The sequence below is a fragment of the Atta colombica genome, unplaced genomic scaffold, assembly GCF_001594045.1.
Source record: "Atta colombica isolate Treedump-2 unplaced genomic scaffold, Acol1.0 scaffold112, whole genome shotgun sequence".
Lineage (NCBI taxonomy): Eukaryota > Metazoa > Arthropoda > Insecta > Hymenoptera > Formicidae > Atta > Atta colombica.
The window spans coordinates 642,773-662,264 of NW_017259198.1; the positions used below are offsets into that span (position 1 = coordinate 642,773).

The 19,492-nt window shown below is 36.1% G+C and overlaps 1 protein-coding gene across 7 annotated transcripts in view; it reads left to right on the forward strand.

Moving 5' to 3' along the window:
* The window catches only part of LOC108694064 (trinucleotide repeat-containing gene 6C protein), a 51,465-nt gene extending 32,411 nt beyond the window's left edge, over positions 1-19,054 (forward strand). For 2 of the 7 annotated variants that reach the window (XM_018203327.1, XM_018203325.1), the window contains exons 2-16: positions 5,501-5,550; positions 5,971-6,083; positions 6,615-6,795; positions 7,309-9,633; positions 10,008-10,366; positions 10,540-10,855; positions 12,361-12,885; positions 13,038-13,411; positions 13,610-13,807; positions 14,366-14,524; positions 15,478-15,924; positions 16,008-16,328; positions 16,510-16,736; positions 16,828-17,206; positions 17,333-19,054. In XM_018203327.1, the coding sequence (XP_018058816.1) occupies positions 6,015-6,083; positions 6,615-6,795; positions 7,309-9,633; positions 10,008-10,366; positions 10,540-10,855; positions 12,361-12,885; positions 13,038-13,411; positions 13,610-13,807; positions 14,366-14,524; positions 15,478-15,924; positions 16,008-16,328; positions 16,510-16,736; positions 16,828-17,206; positions 17,333-17,674 (6,222 nt within the window). In that variant the 5' untranslated portion in view covers positions 5,501-5,550; positions 5,971-6,014 and the 3' untranslated portion in view covers positions 17,675-19,054. Of the gene's footprint in view, positions 1-636; positions 657-3,733; positions 3,828-4,475; positions 4,715-5,500; positions 5,551-5,970; positions 6,084-6,614; positions 6,796-7,308; positions 9,634-10,007; positions 10,367-10,539; positions 10,856-12,360; positions 12,886-13,037; positions 13,412-13,609; positions 13,808-14,365; positions 14,525-15,477; positions 15,925-16,007; positions 16,329-16,509; positions 16,737-16,827; positions 17,207-17,332 lie in introns of those variants that run through there. The other 5 variants (XM_018203328.1, XM_018203324.1, XM_018203330.1 and 2 more) reach the window with 5 other exon arrangements.
* The last annotated feature ends 438 nt before the right edge of the window (positions 19,055-19,492 follow it).

Genomic DNA, 19,492 nt, shown 5'->3' on the forward strand with positions numbered 1-19,492 from the left:
GATGGACTTTCTACAATAATCCAAAAATTACTTAAGTTTAAGTTCTAAACTGTAAAAGGTTGACAAATTACAGTTGAAGAATAATCAATTTCTTACGACTAAAGACTTAAAGCTTATTGTAAGCTTGTTAAAAGATCGTGCGAGTTTCACGAGGTTTTTCGTAAAAGAATCAAGGAGCGTTCTTAAGTTGAGAATCACTGGCTTGTGAGAGCACACACAATGACCACCTGCGCGTGCGCGCGCGCGTACACGCAGCACACACGCGCAGTGGCATCGAGTGGATCAATAATTTTTGATACTCGCGTACGGGACATTCAAAATACGCGCTCGCGGCGCATGCAACGCAGTTACGTCGCGTCGGCGACGGCGGGGGACGAGGAAACAAACGCGCGGAAGAAAAGCGCATGGAAAATGCTCCCGCGGATCGCAAGGAGAGATGATGCCTCCTTCACGCGGAAAGCGGAGTCAAGCGCGCGCGCGCGCACACGCACACACACGCACACACACACACGCACGCACACACACACACACACACACACACACACACACACACACACACGTATACGCTCGGCAAAGTCGCGTCGAATAGCGGCGCTTCGCGTTCCGATGTGCTAGAGACACTCGGCAGTCCGAGCGATCCGCCATTTTTAATCGATGTAAGCCAACTTCGGCCATGCGAGACTTAATAGAAAATCCGAGAAAATCCGATCGCGCGATTGTTGTGTAAATTTTTACATGCTTTTTACATATAGAGATATATGTTCAATCATATTTTCTGGAACACCCTTCGATCACGAATAAAGATACACAACAGCATATTTTATTAGAGGGTTTCTTTGTGTAAACTGTTAGATTAGATAGCAGATTGACAATGCACGATGGTGTGTCTCATGCATTTCTGTATCCTTCATATTGTAAGATATTATATATTATATTCAACGAACAAATCTGGAATATAAAGTGTATTATTTAATTCATAATGTCAAATTATACACATAATTAGAGCGATTTAATTATTTCATCACTGCTCTTATTCAATATGTCGTTAATCGAATTAAAATAATGAAGTTAAATGATTTAATTGAAGAAAACGTTATTAAATTTCAGTCAAATTTAATTTATTATTTATTACCGTAACTGATATGAACGATATTTATTTTGAATTAACTACAGAAATGGATTGATTTTGACACATACAGAAATGAAAAATAGCAAAATGTTATTTAAATTAAAGAACTGGATTATCATTGTGTTCTTGTAATAAACAGTGTAAATATAAAGTAAACGTATACCCAGATAGAATAATAAAGTCGTAATACTAATGATGATAATAATAATAAAATCATAATAATAAAATCAAGATGCACACATCAGATAAAAGTCATTTTAGGAAAATATATTATAATAGTGTTATTTAAAAATCATTGTTATGTCAAGAATTCATTATAAAAATTATCATTATAAATATATCGAATGACATCATGATGGTTTTTCCTAAAACGATTTTTATTTGATGTTGTCTGCAGTTTGATTTTGTGTTTTACTGTTATTACTGCTATTTGATTTCAAAAATGCCAAGATATTACGAATCTCTGCTCAAAGGTTCGCGATGTCCCTTTTCTGAGACTCGCCAATCAACGGAAGCTGTTTAGCACGACAGATGTCCGTGATTGAAGGCCTGAACGTTTTGTGGATGATTATACATTCTCTTTTAAATGCCCAACAGTCGAGAACGCTAACTACTTATTTCCGAGTGCGGAACTCGTCGCGCTAATTAAACACACGTTTAACGTTACATTTTCACGCAGTGCGGTGCTTTGAAAATCGCAAACAGGTTTTTTTATGGAAAGATTTGCTAAAACATTAAACATGGAATATTTATTATTTTTAATAAATCCTTTTTTTGACATTTCATTTTTTGCTATTGGATGTCAAAAGAGAAATGGCATCTCCAATCTGTTAAATTAAATAACATTTTGTTATTTTTAACTTTCATATGTGTCAAAATGTGAATTATTAATTTCTGTGGTTGCTAAATACATAACGTATTCATATACGCTTAGTAGATAATAAACTAAATTTGATAGTCAAACTTAATTTTTTAAAATTAAATTAATCATTCGTTAGAACGTTAAACCAATCAAAAAGAGCCTGCTAAAAGAGATTCGATATCATGGACTTAATTTGATTAATTACTACAAGTTCATTTTTCAAAAGATTTATCATTGCTGATACATTTATATCTTATGTACCTTAGCGTGACTTGCTCTGTTTTAATGTATTTGACATTCTCTTTAATTTCCATAATGTAATAATTTTGGATATATTTTCGTTTCTGTTAACTACCTAACGACTCGCCTGATGACCCAAAAGCGAGGGATCGAAACATTTAATTAATTTATTATTCAATAAATTTGAATTAGCTCACGAATACGTAGTGTTGATTATTCTCTAGAGCCTTTTATTATTCTTTTTTTAAATTGATTAACTCCATTGTGTGTTTTAGTTGAATTAACGACAAATGGAGTAGAAGAAGAGCTGTAGAAGTGTTTAAACTTAAATTGCGTATAATTTGACATTATCAATTTAACAGTTTGCTCTTCCAAGATTGCACGGTAGAGTTTGCAGTTCCGTCTCTCGCGATAGAAAGATCCGGCCATTTGGTTGCGCGCCGTAGCGGTAACGCGTCGGAAATTATTCTCGGATGGCTTCCCGTTTAAGTCGGCAAGTCGTACGGAAATAATGTAGTCTCGCGCGGATGCGGAATCGCAAGTGACAATAATGCTAAATTTGAATGAAGCGCGCGACCTCGCGCGAGATTTTTACGGATCGTTCGTCGTCATAACGTAACAGATTATTCGCGTGCGATATACGGTGAGAATTCTCTTATTGATGGAAAGAGATGGTGGGGCAGGGAGTGAGAGGAAAAATGGCGAGGAAGGAAAAGAAGGGGGAATTGTAGTAGGAGAGAGGGAGAGCTCTACGAGAAAGGGAGAAGAATAGTAGGAGAGGAGAGAAAGAGAGAGAGAGAGGGTGAGAGATTAAGATCGGTATGGCGGAATATAAAGAGCGCAGCGGAATTCGATTTGGAGCTGCGAATTATACGCTAAGTAATTTTACGTAATCTTCATTAAAGATCCGACCAATGTTACTTTCGTCATCGTGGCGTCGTCGAAACGCCTCATGTAATTTTATCATTAGCTGCAGAAAAAACAGTTTTGCAATTATCAAATTCTTTACAATCTCATACAATTGATTTTGTCCTTAGTTCCTCATTGGATCTGATTGTATAAATCTATCATATTAAAAAATCTTACAACAATCGCGAAGTCACTTTTTCTGCTGAAACATCGAATGTTATTTTCTATCAGAATCGTCTGTAATACGTCGATACATCAGGGAGCAATGCAAACGTTTTGAAGCAGTAATCGAAGCACAAATTCGGAGCTGCAACAATCAAATTAGGGTACCTTCAATGTACTTAACGATTTCGCGAAAAAGTTTCATTACTCCGATTCATCGGCGTGGCAAGTCGAGGAGGGCAGAGGACCGAGGAGGACGTTGGTAAAGGAGGGGGGGGTGAGGACGGGAGGGACGGCGACGGCACATATGCGAACGCCGTGAACATCGCCCCGCTCCATGCCACGCCGATCGTTCCGATCGCGGTGGCGGCGCAACGTTCGCGCTTCATACGGCGGGGGGAGGATGGTCGCTCGCGGGAACGGCCAGCCGAGCGAGCGGACCTATCGCTTCGCTATTCCGTGCGTTCTAGCGAAATAGCTTCGCGCTGAGACTGAGTCCGTTCTTCGTGTGCCCGGGAGCCGAGTGTAAGTCTGAAAAACGACGGTCGTTGTTGTTGCCGCCGTTGTTTACGCGTGAAATCGCGTGCTCTGGCTACGATCGAAGGGTCTCGCCTGTGCGGCACTCCCCGCGGTGGCCCTTTTCTTCTTTTGCCTTTCGTCTCTGCGCGCCGCCACCGCTGCCGCTGTTATCCGTCTAACCTTTTTCGTGGAATTTACGCGGCTACGCCGATGCTACCGACGTTCGTTCGCGAATGTATCTCGCGAGTAGAGGAGGGCAGGGAGGAATACGTAGGATCCGACATCGACTGTCTCTTAATCGTCCCGAGTGACCCGATGTGTGACGCTCGGTTCGAGGTACGTTTTTTCTCGACGGATAAAAAAAATTTTTCCTATCTCTCTCTCTCTCTCTCTCTCTCTCTCTCGCGACTATTCCATTCTCCGTGCTAGCATCTTTATCGTTTTTCTATTGCTAAATATACGCGCGCGCGCGCGCGCGTGTGTGTGTGTGTGTGGCGTGCGCGCGCGCGCGCGCGCGTGTGTCTTTCTCTCTCTCTTTCTCTCTCTCTCTTTGTCTGTCGGTGCTGCTCGCGCTTGACACCTTTGCCTGCCTTCGCCGGAGCTCCGCTTGTTCTCCTATCCGTGAAGTGCGTCGCGCGTTACCTCACACCAGCGTGAAGTTTGCTGCGATCCGCGCTGCTCCGTTTTAAAACGGAGGCGCTCCGGAGCGTCGAGGTGGCATTTACAGACGTAAATAATGTCGCGTTATCAAACGATCGTACGTCGCCGTTGTTGCGCAGTGTTTTTCCCCATCGTCATCGTGCCCGTTGTTATCGGATCGAATTAAGTACGGACCACGCGAGAAAAATGTTGTATATGCGATATTTTGGGCATTGGATAAGCAGGCCGTTGCGGTAATTACGTCGTTTAGGTTAAGGTCGTAACGTCCAGCTAACGGGTCTGTCTGCGGCTGGCTATAGACAACTTAGATTTAACCTTGAACGGATCTTGTATGCTTCTCTTTCTCGTTTTGCTGCTTTGAGGTGTTCCGATCGATAGCAACAGTGAGCTGTTAGAAAGAGCGTTCAGTATAGATTTACTTGAAACTGCGCTAGTTCTACAATCATTGAAAACTAGGATAAAAAGATAAACATTTTTTTGTGCTTGAAATCGATATTTTTATTTAGCTGTGGATGTTTGTTATTTTATTGTTTCTATTTGATAAGTTGGAGTGTTTTGCTTGGACGTTAAAACTATTGTTTTTACATAGTCAATATACAAAATATTCAACTGTGAATGAAATTTAAATGACAGATTCATTGACAAATTTAAAGTGAATTGATTTTTACAGTGAGTTTCTTTACAGATAAAACGCGTTGAAAGCGAAAAATTTCAATGAATTATGCTTTAGAATAATTGTAAATAAATAATAATCTTTTCTTCTTTTTTTTTTATAATTCTAAATAATCTGTATTTTAACAAATGTTAAAAAGTCTATTTGTTTTGTCTTAGATATTTAATATCGAAACAAATTGTATTAATAACTGCACTGTATTGAAAAGATTCATTTAACATATTTTCTCTATGATAATTTTCATCGAGAAAATTTTGCTTTAAAATTTATTAAGCAACATATTATTCAAATTTGATGCATTAAAAGTAAATATTGCAAAGTTATAATGAACTACATTTTCTTTCAGATCTCCACTGGCATGGAGCTAGGAGCGCACTGATAGCGTTAGTTTACGAGGTACAATTTGTTATATTTATATTTTCTTTTATAATTTTCCATTTTTTATAACTTTCTTAGACCTAAGATTGCTAGAACAGTTTTAAAAAATTATGTGATTTCTATGCATTTTTTATATATGTATGTGTTCAATTCATGATTTTTTTATATACAACTTTTATTTTTTATGTTAAAAAAAAATATGTAAATATTTTCTGTTTAATTGTACATTTATATTGCAATTCTCTCCTAGTTCTACACATTTAATATATATAATTATTATAATATAATATACAGTCTATTATAATTATTTAAACTTTTATTATGAAAGAAAAGTTTCTATGTATATTATTCGTAAATGAATTTATTTTGATATAATAAGATGCAAATTTATAAATATTTCAAATTACTTATAGATATATTTTTATATTTTATGTATAGATCTTGGTTTCTATGCATTGCCTGCCAAAGAAGAACTGAGCCCAATGTTTCCACACAATTCTAGTTCACATGAGATTTCTACAGAAACAAATGCCTTCGTACAAAATTCCATGGTGAGTATTTATATATAAATTACAGATATTTAGGCTAATAACTTTTTTACATCATACCATTTGCTTATAGTTAAAATGAATTATGCTTGTATTTTGATTTAAATGTCAAATTTTAAAAATTTAAAAGTAAACTGCTAAAAATAATATTGACACTATTTAATAAGACAGTTTTAAATCTTTGTAGACACACATATGACCCATATGATGCTATTTATAGAAATTTCATATCTAAGATTAGTTGCATCATTTGTTATGAGTATCTAATTATCTGCATTTATATGCAAATATTGTACTTTTTTTATATGATTTATTGATGATTTTTTGTTGATATTGCATAACACATATACGATTCTATGATTATCATAATCATTAACTTTAATTTATCTTATCCTTATATGTATTATAGTTATTTTAGTTATGATTTTATTATATTTGCATGTTTATTTATTGACATCTTACACTGATTTACATTTTGAAGCAGACACATTTCTGAAATAAACATAAACATGTCAGTGTTTTTACGTGTTACAGGGGGATGTAGTAGTATTAGAGGAAAGCAGTCTGGATGGGGTGGGGGAAGGGGAAGGATCAGAGCACATTAGGTACTGTGATATCGAATCGATAGCAAACAGCAGCATGATGGCAGCACCTATTAGCCATCCCGAAGCTACCGCCGCCAATGACTTTTCAACCGTCCTGCTGAACCAAGCTGGTGAGTAAATAAAAAATATTTTAATGAATTTATAACAACATTCCTGCTATATATAAATATATTCTTATACTTATTCTTTGAATTTGTCTTATGTTTATTTAATGTTTTAATATTAATATACATGAATAATTTTTTAAAATTATAAATTTACAATAATAAAAAGCTGAATAAAATTACATGCTCAGCTGATATTTTATATTAAAATTTATATTAAAATCATGGATAATAAATAATTTAAGTGTTTTTTTTATTTAAGTGTTATATTTACATTTTATAAAATATTTTATAAATATTAGATTGTATAATTCAGATATTCTCTTACTAGTAATTCTCGGATTCAAAAATATACTTTCTAATAATATTCAAAAAGAGATTTAAATATGTTAAACATAATATATAAATAAATGCTTATATTTAATATAGACAGATTAATATAGACGCTTATATTTAATATAGACATTGAGAATTCAAACAATTACATTTACATGTGATTATTGTATTACCTAATTGCAGGTGAGTTCAACTCAACCGGCATAGGTAAGGCCTGCCAGTCAGTGGCGCCAGCAACCACAAAATACCCAACAAATCACCCTCAAATCTGCGATAATAATAATAAAATAAATAATCACAACAATGCAGAACATAATCATCACAAGTACAGAAAGCAAAACACACCGGGCTTGCTTGGTCTGCAGCTGGGCAGCTCCGCCAATAACTCTAAGTCTACTTGTAAGACATTAAGTGATAATAAGACTAGCTTTAGTACTGTATACATTAGGGTACATATAAGGGTAAGTGTAAATTTTGAAAGGGACGAAATGTGTTACACCGTTGGGGTACCTAGCCTAGTTAGGATACCCAAGTCTGATAGTCCCCAACGGTTGTTACGCCTCCCTAACTCTGATGACAATTACTCCTTACTAGGGTCCTGCCTTGACCTAGGCGACAACAATAAATTTAAGGCTAATTTTAGTTATGTAAGTAATAACAACTCCAAGTCTGTGATATTGCTCAGCTCAACCAGTTACAGTAACCATTACCTCCTCTTTAGTGGTGGCTTTGACAAGATAGCTGCTGTTATCCCGGTACTTTGTATTAAAAGGGTCGATTCTACCACCACATCGAATAGAATGAAACTACTAGGTGATAAGTACGCCCTAGTTACCAGTTTTGCTCAGATCTCTAGACTGCTTGCAAACGATAGAATTCTGGATGATTCTAACTCCGACATCCGAGTTTCACTGAGCCGCCGAATAGTACGACACCTCTTGGAATCGCATTTGAATGTCATCACTTTAGTACTGGTGTCTGTTCACGCTCAGAATTTCGCAATGTACGCCGCAAGTTCTTCCATTACGCTTATCGTTTCCAGAAACGAAGTAATTGACCACACTTTGCGATCTTTCCTGAAAAATCTCACACAATTATATGTACAATCTTCTATTTCTCCATTATGTAATGTCACTGTGACCGAGCTGATGCAACACATATGTGTTCCACTATTAATAATATGTAAAAGTAATTACAACGTTGGTAATAATTATAATGAATATTATAACGAGTACAGTAACGTTGGTAGTATTGAAGAAGAAATTAATATTAGTAATAATAATCCAGATGTTATCGGAGACATTGTTGACATCGCTGTGTGCTACAAGACTAGTGTAATGACTACTAATGTTAGGATCTTAGGGTCTCAAAATGATGGTATTAGTTGTACCGAAGCAACAATATATACTGTTGGTGCTCTTTTATTTCAGGATAACAATAAGCCTCTAAACATTTGTTTTAAGATTAGTAGACATAGGGGATTGGTCACTACTGATCGCGAATCTAACTCTACCATTAAGTCTGTATTTAGGTCTAAGTTAAATGATAAGTGTAGCAACGTTAAGTTTGAAACATCTCATGCCGCTCGACTTGACGAATCTGACAACAGTAAGCAAGTTAAGTTGACTGTCAACATTCCTATAATGACTACCTGCAAGCCTACGATGACGCTTACATGCCAATCAGCCACCGTCGCATCCCAAACAATTGTTGTACCTGTATCTCGGGCGGAGAGTCGCACGAACGACAATGAAATGCGATTGGAATATTTCAATATACTCCAAAATGACCAAATATGTATCCAATATATGTTGCTAAGTCATACAGATGATCTTAATAAGAATGACTTGTGTCGTTATGACGCAACTAAATTTAAAGATGCGCAAATTTATGCTATTGACAAGCTCAAGGCTATTACAACATCGAAAGATGACGCTCAGTTGATCAGCAAATATCACCGAGATACTCTTAAATACGACCAAAGTCGTAAAAACGATGACGATAATGCCATTATTTGCAACGGCAACGAAGATTTCTCTCTATCGACTACGATATGGCACTTTCTAAAGCAGTATGTACGTGCATTAGTTTCTGATTGTCGAAGAATATACGAGACGAACAGGAACGAATACGAAGTTAATCGGCGTCGACTACGATCTATCTTGGACATCCTAATTCGCAAATCCTATGTCTCGGAGTTGTATGAAAATTACAACGAGCCTATTGCAAGTTACAAGCAACGTTGGGGTATACCAATAGGACTGCGGTTGGTAGGAGGTGGAGAGAGTTCCTTGAATAGTGGAGGAGCTGCAAATTGGGGAACAACACAAGCCACTACACCGAATAACAATAATACGAATCAGAGTGGATGGGGTGGTACACCCGGAAATCCACCCGGTAGTGCTAATGCGCCGAACAATTGGGGCGGAAACACTGTCAATCGATCTGTCACTGGTAATCCAAATCAAAATCAAAATCAAGGACCACCTGGAAACCAAAATAATCCAGGTAAGAACATACATAGTTGGAAGAAATTTTTAAAATTGATACATATCCAAAGTATTCATAAGTATGTGTGTGTGTGTATATATACATATATATATATATATATATAAATTTTTTATATTTAAATCAAATTACTTCTTGTAAGAATTATATTTATATTTACCGTATTTGTGTATTTAAAACTAGACAATTATTTTTAAGGTATTAATACATTATAAAATAATATTGAAATATATAACAAAATATATGGATATTTTGGATGTGCATAGATAAAAATAATATTTAGAAAATATTATTAAACATTGTTAAATATGATTTTTTAATTTTACTTTTTATCTATTTATAAAAATAATTGTATTTCTTTTTGTATTTATTAGGTAATGTGAGTAAAGTTAATAATCCCAATCAACAATCGAATCAACAATCTGGTCCACCAACGTCTCAATCAAATAACCCTACCCAAGGGAATCAGAATAATAACCAATGGTCTCAGGGAAAGTCTAATAACCCAAGTGGTCTTGGGCAAAATCCATCAGTGCAAAATAATAATAGTAGTGGCGTTCAACAGCAGCAATCTTCAGGTTCAAGTGCGAACAATAATCAGTCCAATAATCCTACCCAAGGAACTGTAAGCATTGGCAACACATCAACGACTAATAATCCGTCTACGAAGCAACAACTCGAACAACTCAATACAATGAGAGAAGCGCTTTTTAGTCACGATGGTTGGGGCTGTGTAAGTAAAATACAATATGTATGATTATATACATCTTAAAAGTATGCATAACATTGAGATTATCTTTATTACTCGATAAGAGAAATAATTTTCTATGTGGAAGAATAATAATGCAGAGTAAGTTTTCATAATTTATTACATGTAATATTTGATATCTATCAATAATTATGCAGCAAAACGTGAATCAAGATACAAATTGGGATGTCCCAACATCTCCTGAGCCAAACATAACTAAGGATGGTGTACCGATATGGAAACCACCGGTGAACAACGGTACTGATTTATGGGAAGCGAATCTGCGTAATGGTGGACAGCCGCCGCCTCAACAACAAACAAAAACACCGTGGGGCCATACTCCCGCGACTAACATCGGTGGTACTTGGGGCGAAGATGACGAAACATCAGATTCATCCAACATGTGGACTGGTGCACCAACGCAATCCCAGCCGAGTGCAGCTCAGTGGACTGGTGCTGCCGGTAATCAAGCCGGTATGTGGGGAGGTAGGCCAGTGAAGGCTGGAGATGCCAGATCTATATAGGCAAAATGTTCTTCAAAATTTTGTTATTTTGATTGAAAAATTTCCTTACTTTTTCTGATCTTATTAGTTAATGTATATGCCTGTTAGCGCACTGCTAACGTATTCTTTATGCGACTGTGTTCAGAAACCCGAGTCTCATTCAGTTGCCATAATACATTTATAGTAGATAATATAGAAGAGAAAAATACTATTGTATACTACATGTTATGTCATTCTCATTCTTACTATTTTTTGATTTTTTTCTAGCACAAGGAAATATTATCTAAGTTTGTTAATATTTTTTTCACATTCTTTTTTTGCTCTCTCTCTCTCTCTCTCTCTCTCTCTCTCAACATTATTTCTGCATTGAAAAACTAAACTTGAAATAGAAATTATTTAAAAATACAAATATGATAGTATGTACAGTATAATTGAAACTAAAAAATTCTTCAAAAGTAACATTTTAAAATATAAAATAAATAAATAAGATACATAATATGAGAAAAATATTATTTATGTGATATATATTTTAGAAGAAATCTATAACTGATAAAATAATATATCTATATATTTTGCATTCATGTCATTTGATCGACACATTAGGGTATCCTGAACAAAGTTCCATATTCGTAGATTTTTTGAATCATATATAATTGGCCACAAAGTGTATGTCAGAACTTACACTTGTATTTGCGCAGTTGAACGTAATGCAAGATAATAAATTAATTATATTATTATGCTTTCGACACATTCAGCTGCGGTTTATGTTTAGTGTAAGTGTATGTTATATATTTGCCTGTTAAAATTGAATAGAGACACTCCGGCGTTCACAGAGCTTCAAAATAAAAACTGGGGTTCAAGCGATTTTCATTTGATTTTGCACATTTATCTTTGCAAGTGCTATCAATTTCTAGCGATTTTTGCTATTATTATTTGAGAAAATGTTACGCTTTTTATATGGAAGTGCTATTATTAGATGCTTTCACCCTAAGCTAAATATGCATAGAATTAACAATAGTACAATATAAATACAATAATTTCTTTATCTATTCTTTCTTCATTTTTGTTTGATTATATGCTATTAATATACATCGTATTAATTATTTATATAAAATTGTAAATGTTTATGCATCTGCATATAGAGTTATAATTGTGGATATAGAAAGTAATAAATTTAATTTATGTGATTTATTATATTTGTATAACAGGAAACTTCTTTTGACTGAACAACATCCATATGATTTTATATATTGATAGCTATATCTATGATTAGCTGCAATGCAAAATCAAACTGCATCGATTTATAAATGATTATTACGTATTCCTGTTCTGCATATGTACATTTTTTAATCGTGATAATAAATAAATTTAACGTAAATTAATGACTGCGTGTTTAAATAAAATGACTTATAAATCGATGTGATTATCGCATATGCCGAAGATAATTGTGATTACAAGAAACATTGATTACAACAGGATCCAATTGGGGCGATCCCAGAATAGACCATAGAGATCCAAGGGACTTACGGTCTGTAGATCCACGAGAAATGCGTGATCCTCGGGATCACCGTATGTCCTTAGATCCTCGAGATCATATGCGTGTCATGGATCCTATGGCACGTGATCCGCGAATGGCCGACATGCGTGGTGATCCACGTGGAATATCAGGACGATTACACGGTGCGAACGCGGACGCCATGTGGAGTCAACCACCTGGACCGCCCCATCATCAGATGGGTCATCAACATCCATCCGGTCCGCCAGCCAAGATGCTTAATCCGTCAAACATGAATCAATGGGCCGCACAACCACCAAAGGACATTATGCCCGGCAAACCGTCCGGTTGGGAAGAACCCTCGCCGCCGACGCAACGACGTAACGTGCCCAATTATGATGATGGAACTAGCCTCTGGGGAAATCCAGCTGCTAATCAGCGTGCAATGCCAGGTAGCAAGGTTTCACATTGGAAGGATATACCTGCACCGAACTTGGCTCGTGGAGGTAACAAAGCGTTCTGAAATCTATTATTCGTTTCATATTATAAAGCTTACCGAAAGAAATAATTAAATGTGTATAATGTATATAATTGATTTTTATTTTGAAATTTAATTTTTATCTTTATTTAATGATATTCTACATGTTCTTTATTGCAGGTATGCAATGTCCACCAGGTATGCCTCAGAACAGAATGCCAGGTCAACCTGGAATGAAACCAGATGTAAGTAATCCTATGTGGGGCCATCCTGGGGCTCCAGGCGGGCGCAATGGAACATGGACGGACGGGCCACATGATACTGCATCTTGGGACGATCCTAAGACACCGGCTACGTGGAATGAACCTCCATTAAATCCAGGTTGGGGTGGTCCAACTGCGCACAAACCAAAGCCTATGGGACCTGCCGGTAGCTGGACTGATTCTGATATGGATCCAACTCCTAGCTGGGCACATCCTGCAAAACCTACCTTAACAAAAGAAGTTATTTGGAACAGTCGCGAGTTCCGTTATCTTTGCGATTTAGGATTTAAGGTATGATATCTTCGATTTTTGTTTATATTTAGCATGTGTTTCTCATTTTTATTTAATTGATTTATTATATAATATTTAATAATTAATATTATGAAATAAAATTCAGTAATATTTAAATTATGTATATTGAGGTATACGAGATATCATAAAATTGATTCTTAAGATAATAAAATTAATTCTAATTGTTTTAAATTTTAGAAAGAGGATGTCGAGGTAGCATTAAGAAATCGAGAAATGAACCGAGAAGAGGCATTGGAACTTCTCAATCAAATACGTCCTGTCGATCAATGGAGACGTCACGAGACACACTCAGGTTACGATCCGACTCATCAAGCAACTACTACGCCAGCCTATCCTCGATTCAATCATGTCGGACAACAGATGTCATTCCCTCCGGTAAGTTCGATCAATTATTATTAAATAGCACTTAATTTTACTAGAAAGAAATTTTTGTGATTTTAAACAATATTTAGATACATTGATTTTCTATAATAAATTCTCAAGTAATTCTTCATTAACTGTGTTAATTTTGAAAATGTGATAAAGCTGAAATAATTGATAATAAACAAGCGCGTGGTTTTTGTGAAAATTGCTTAATGAATGATTGAGCGTGTGTATATTTCGTGAGCACTTTATTATAAATTAACAATATCTAATAGCTGAAAGTGATGAGTTAAAAATATGAATTGAAAGGACTACAAATGTGGAATAGTTATTGTTTTTTTTATGTGTTTGCAATTGTTTTCATTATATTATGTATAGTAAGTACATATATATTTTTATGTAAGTTCGGAAACGATAACTAGTTCTCAAGGAGACATGAAATACTTAAATGTGAGGAAAGAAATACAAATTCTTAGATATGATTGAGAAAGAACATTTTATATAGTATATTAATTTGAGAGAGAAAATAGCAAGAAAATAGGTGTGGGGTATAATTTGTATTTAACATAGGGTGGCGGAGTGCCCAGTGGGGCAACCAGTGGGGGCGTAGGTGGTTCTGTCACCAGTGCTAGTCTTCTCAAACTTCAGCAACAGCAACAGCAGCAGACAGCTGTTCCGCTACAGCAACAACAGCCAAGTACCAATACGCCACAACCTCCTTTCAACCAGGTGAATAAGCTTTCACGAAACGAAGTTCTATTTATTTCTTTTTGTATTTATTTTTTATTGATTGCAAGAAATGTGCGATGAAATGTTTTTTTATTTATTATTATATGAATAGTAATCTCGGCGCAAATAAGAATCTATTATTTATCATTTCAAATAAGAATCTATTATTTATCACTTTTTTATACGGAAAAAAAGATTAATGTTTTTTTATATTATTATGTAAAAATTTATTACGGTGAATATATACAAGAACGATTATTTTACACCAGGCATATTTACGAATTAAATATTTGTAGGGAAATTTTGTTAGCAAAAGATCAACACTCACTTTCTGGTTTTTTATATTAGCTTATGTTTATGTACGTGTTTAACCTGATTTATGAATGCATGTATTTGTATTTATGTTGTTTTGTGCATCAGTCACTCTTATTAATAATGTATTACTAATTTTCTGTAGTTAAGATTATAGTTCTAAATCAAACATATTTAAATTATGATAGATGATCGATTATTCATAAACTGTTTTATTTTATATAAATGGTGCTAATATTTCATAATTTTATTACTTTATTTTTTTATGCCAACGTGAACTTGGTTATAAAAAAATTTCTTACTTTTCATATACATTCATCTATTATACTATATCTATTACTTAATTTCTAAACTTCTGAGAATATTATATAGATATTATATAGATATATAATTATACCTATAGTACAATATATTTACATAACATTAAAACTTGAATCTACATTCAGCTGTGTATATTTCTATTAAGTTTTTGAATATAACAATATTAGATATATTGCATAAAATAAAATTTTATTGATTACTGCTATTATAATATAATGATTTACATCTTTGAAAATATAAGTATATATCTATTTTATTTTTTTAATTGAATTTATTAAAGATTATCATCGATGGTGCTAATAATAATAATTAATTTTCAGGCATCTCGCGCATCACAAAATCAGCCAAGCACGCAGCAGTTGCGGATGCTCGTGCAACAAATTCAACTAGCTGTGCACGAAGGATATTTGAACCATCAAATCTTGAATCAACCGTTGGCTCCTCAAACTCTGATGTTATTGAATCAACTGCTACAGCAAATCAAAGTCTTGCAGCAATTACATCAACAACATGCTGTTCAAAATACAATGAAGGGAAGCAATCAGTCAGCATTGCAAATTAGTGTTCAAATCACGAAAACCAAGCAGCAGATCACCAATTTGCAAAATCAAATTGCAGTACAGCAAGCAACGTACATGAAGCAACAACAGCAACATCCGGCTCCTCCATCGCAGGCATCGGAATATTACAAATCTTCCGTACACGATCCAATGACAGCTCTACAAAATAGTTTCAGCGATATATCGATGAACAAAGAGCCTCCAGTTGTACGTATCAGTTTATACAAAAAAGATATGAAATCTTGGTATATATTGGTATATAATCTATATTTTTACTTTATTTTTGACAGAGTCAGCAACAGTCAAGATTGAATCAATGGAAGCTACCATCACTTGATAAAGATGGTGATTTGGTATCAAACGAATTTTCTCGTGCTCCCGGAACTACTAGTAAACCGCCCGCAACACCTGGTGGTTTGACTCAGTCACATAGTAGTCCAAATATGAATCCCTTATTAGGTCAAGGAGATGGCACATGGTCTTCACGACTCGGCGACAGTGGCTGGCCTGATCCAAGTAACAGCGATTCAACCGATGGAAAAGATTGGCAACCAGGTGGTGCTGCATATACTGACCTCGTACCAGAATTCGAACCAGGGAAGCCATGGAAGGTAATCCATTTCCAATATCGTCAATTATTACTTATATTTGTTATACCATTTAAATGCAAGAAAATAATGTTCGTAAAAATATATTTAGAAAAATGCGCGCGAATTATTGATACACATAATAAATGCAGCGTGTTAGTATTTAAAGCTTATCCAGGTCCACCTATATTTCATTTCATTTTAGGGTACCCAGATAAAAAGCATCGAGGATGATCCTAGCATCACTCCCGGCTCCGTCGTACGTTCTCCATTATCCCTGGCCACTATCAAAGACACCGACACGATTTTTTCATCGAGTAGCAAGACATCACCGCCACCGCAGGCAGCTAATCCCGATACATCGATCCCAAGTCTAAGTAATTCTACATGGACATTTAATCCACCAGTTACTACACCTAGTGCATTTACCAGGTAATGGTCATTTTAAATTAATGATAGATATACATTATTGTTATATTTTTACTTAAATATATACATACGTTTTTAAAAAATTAATTTACAGCACTTCCAAAAATACATGGGGAGAATCTGCTCCTCCGCCTACTGCTGTGACTTCAGAACTATGGGGTGCACCGATGAGCAAAGCACGCGGTCCACCTCCTGGTTTGAGCAGTAAAGGAGCTACGAATGCGAGCAATGGCTGGGGTGCTGGCTTAGGAAGTGTTAGTAGATCGTCTAGTTCATGGGGCCTCCAGTCATCCACTGTCAGTAATTCGGGTTGGATGTCCACCTGGCTTCTATTGAAGAATCTTACTCCACAAATAGACGGCTCTACTTTAAAAACATTATGTATGCAACATGGACCGGTTCAAGACTTTCGTCTCTATCAGAATCATGGAATCGCTTTGACAAAATATTCCTCTCGCGACGAAGCAATCAAGGTAGTAACAGTTTATCGCAACTTTTTTTTAATTCCTATAGTTTTAATATTCGTTAATATTCGTTTATTAATAAATTAGCTTTTGATGGTTGAAATATTTCATGAGATTATCGATTTTCCTTTGCAGGCTCAGGGAGCCCTAAACAATTGCGTCCTGGGTAACACAACGATATTCGCAGAGTCGCCTGCAGAAAGCGAGGTTGCTGCGATTCTTCAGCAACTCGGTCATGGCGGACAGCAACAGGCCGGCGGTTCCGGAGGAGCCGGTTGGGGCCTTAGACCAACTAACAAAGCTGGGCCGCCGCCCGACACATGGGGAGGCAGCTCTAGTCAACTCTGGGGCGCTCCGCCCACCAGCAATTCCCTATGGAGTAACGCGGGAATTGACAACAGCGATCAGCAACGAGCAACTCCCAGTTCTCTTAACTCGTACTTACCGGGAGATCTTTTGGGAGGTGAGTCGATGTAGAGAACGAGAGGCCATCCGCCCGAAATCTCGTCAAATAATTAAAAAATTCACTTGCTTATTACGCAAGTCCAGATATGCAGCTCGGCTGACGCAAACTTCGTGATCGAATGTGTATTACGTCCCTTCTGATCCCCGCCTCTCATTCCTTTAAGATTACACGGTTACATTTTGTATATCTTAGTATTATTATGTATTGATCAGTGTCTTTGGCTAAAGCGGATACGAGATGTGTCTGCTTATGTAATCGTTGATGATAGAAGATGAGCATAAGAGAGGATGAGGGAATGGGAGGGGGAGCTTAGAGAGTGATAGAGATGGTATGAAAGAAAAAGTGAGAAAGAGAGAGAGAGAATGAGACGAAGTCTTCACGAAACGTCAATTATATTGCTAAGAAACGCAATTACTATAACGAGTTACTTAACAAAAATATTACTACCCTCGTATCCGCCTTGAGTAGAACACGCGTAAGCAAAAAAAAAAAAAATAAAAAAAATCGCAGCGGCATACAGCCAAATCGTGCGATAAATATCTAATTTTACATGACAAACTACACTCTACACACATAACACATTCATAAAGAACACTCGATAAAAAAGAAAGGTACTTGCAAACATGAATTTTACGATCGCGTCATTACTCCGAGGAAATTTACGGATTGCGGAAGATCAAGTTGAAACTGCAACGGTCTCTTTATTAACATAATGGTGCGTATATTGCGTGCGATTTGCCACGATGTATAACGACGAAGTGGCGTTCTCGTCGTTCGAAGCCAATCTAGTAAGAATTTCTAATTTGAAGATAATGCGTAGAAGAAGGAAGATGAAAAAAAAGAACTATCCGCGCTCTCTGCCATTTTCTGTGAATGGCGGGCGCTTTTCAATGAAGATTTATCGGCCGAGAGTCTCTGATCAGGTCAAAGAGTGTTCCATTTTTTGCTGAACAGTTCTGAAGACTGCAGCGAGTATCAAACGTAGACTGTATCAATCTAATCAAAAGAAAGAAACCTTAAAAAACAAGCATTGACGTCGCTGCCTAGTATTCTGTCGCGATCCCTACTCCCTATTCTCCGAACCCCCCCACGAATGTGGAAGAAACGAGGAATGCAGGGATATCAGATCAACTGGGCAACGACGCAACGATACCAAATGTTATCGCAATAACGTAAATTTTATTCTATATTAAATCTAGATGCCACCTGTCGTGCCAATGTCCAGTGTGTCTCTTTACCATTTATTAACGTAGAGTTTAAATGAAGAAAAAAAAGAAATACGAAAAAAGGAACAGAAAAAACGGTGAGACGAAGATTAAAGGACAAGAGAAGACCGAGAAGTGCTGATGAAACGGCTAATAAAGCGATTGAAAGTCGGGTTTACATTAAAGTAAACATGAAGACGAGTAATGAACACTACGTACTGATTACCCGTACGTAGCATATTACGCTTCTCATTAGTGATGTTCGAATTCGAGGAATCACAATGATCCGCGTAAGATCGCAACGCGAGTAATGGCGATGTTACGAATGTATGGCATTTATTACGGGCGCATTGCGGAGCTCGGTCTAGAATGAATTAAATTAGTTTTTCTCTTCAACGTCAAAGGTACCTGAATGGACTGATAACCAAACGACGAACAAGCGAACCGTTATTTACTCATGCACAACAGTTTTGTTTTTATTTTTCGCTTCTCCGTGTCGGTGGAGTGTTTTGGAAACGTTTCGCGATCAATCATTGGCGCAACCGCGAACGACGTGAAAGAGAGACGCTTTTTTTCCTTCGTGAACTGAAAGAAATAGAAAAAGAGAAAGATATATATATATAT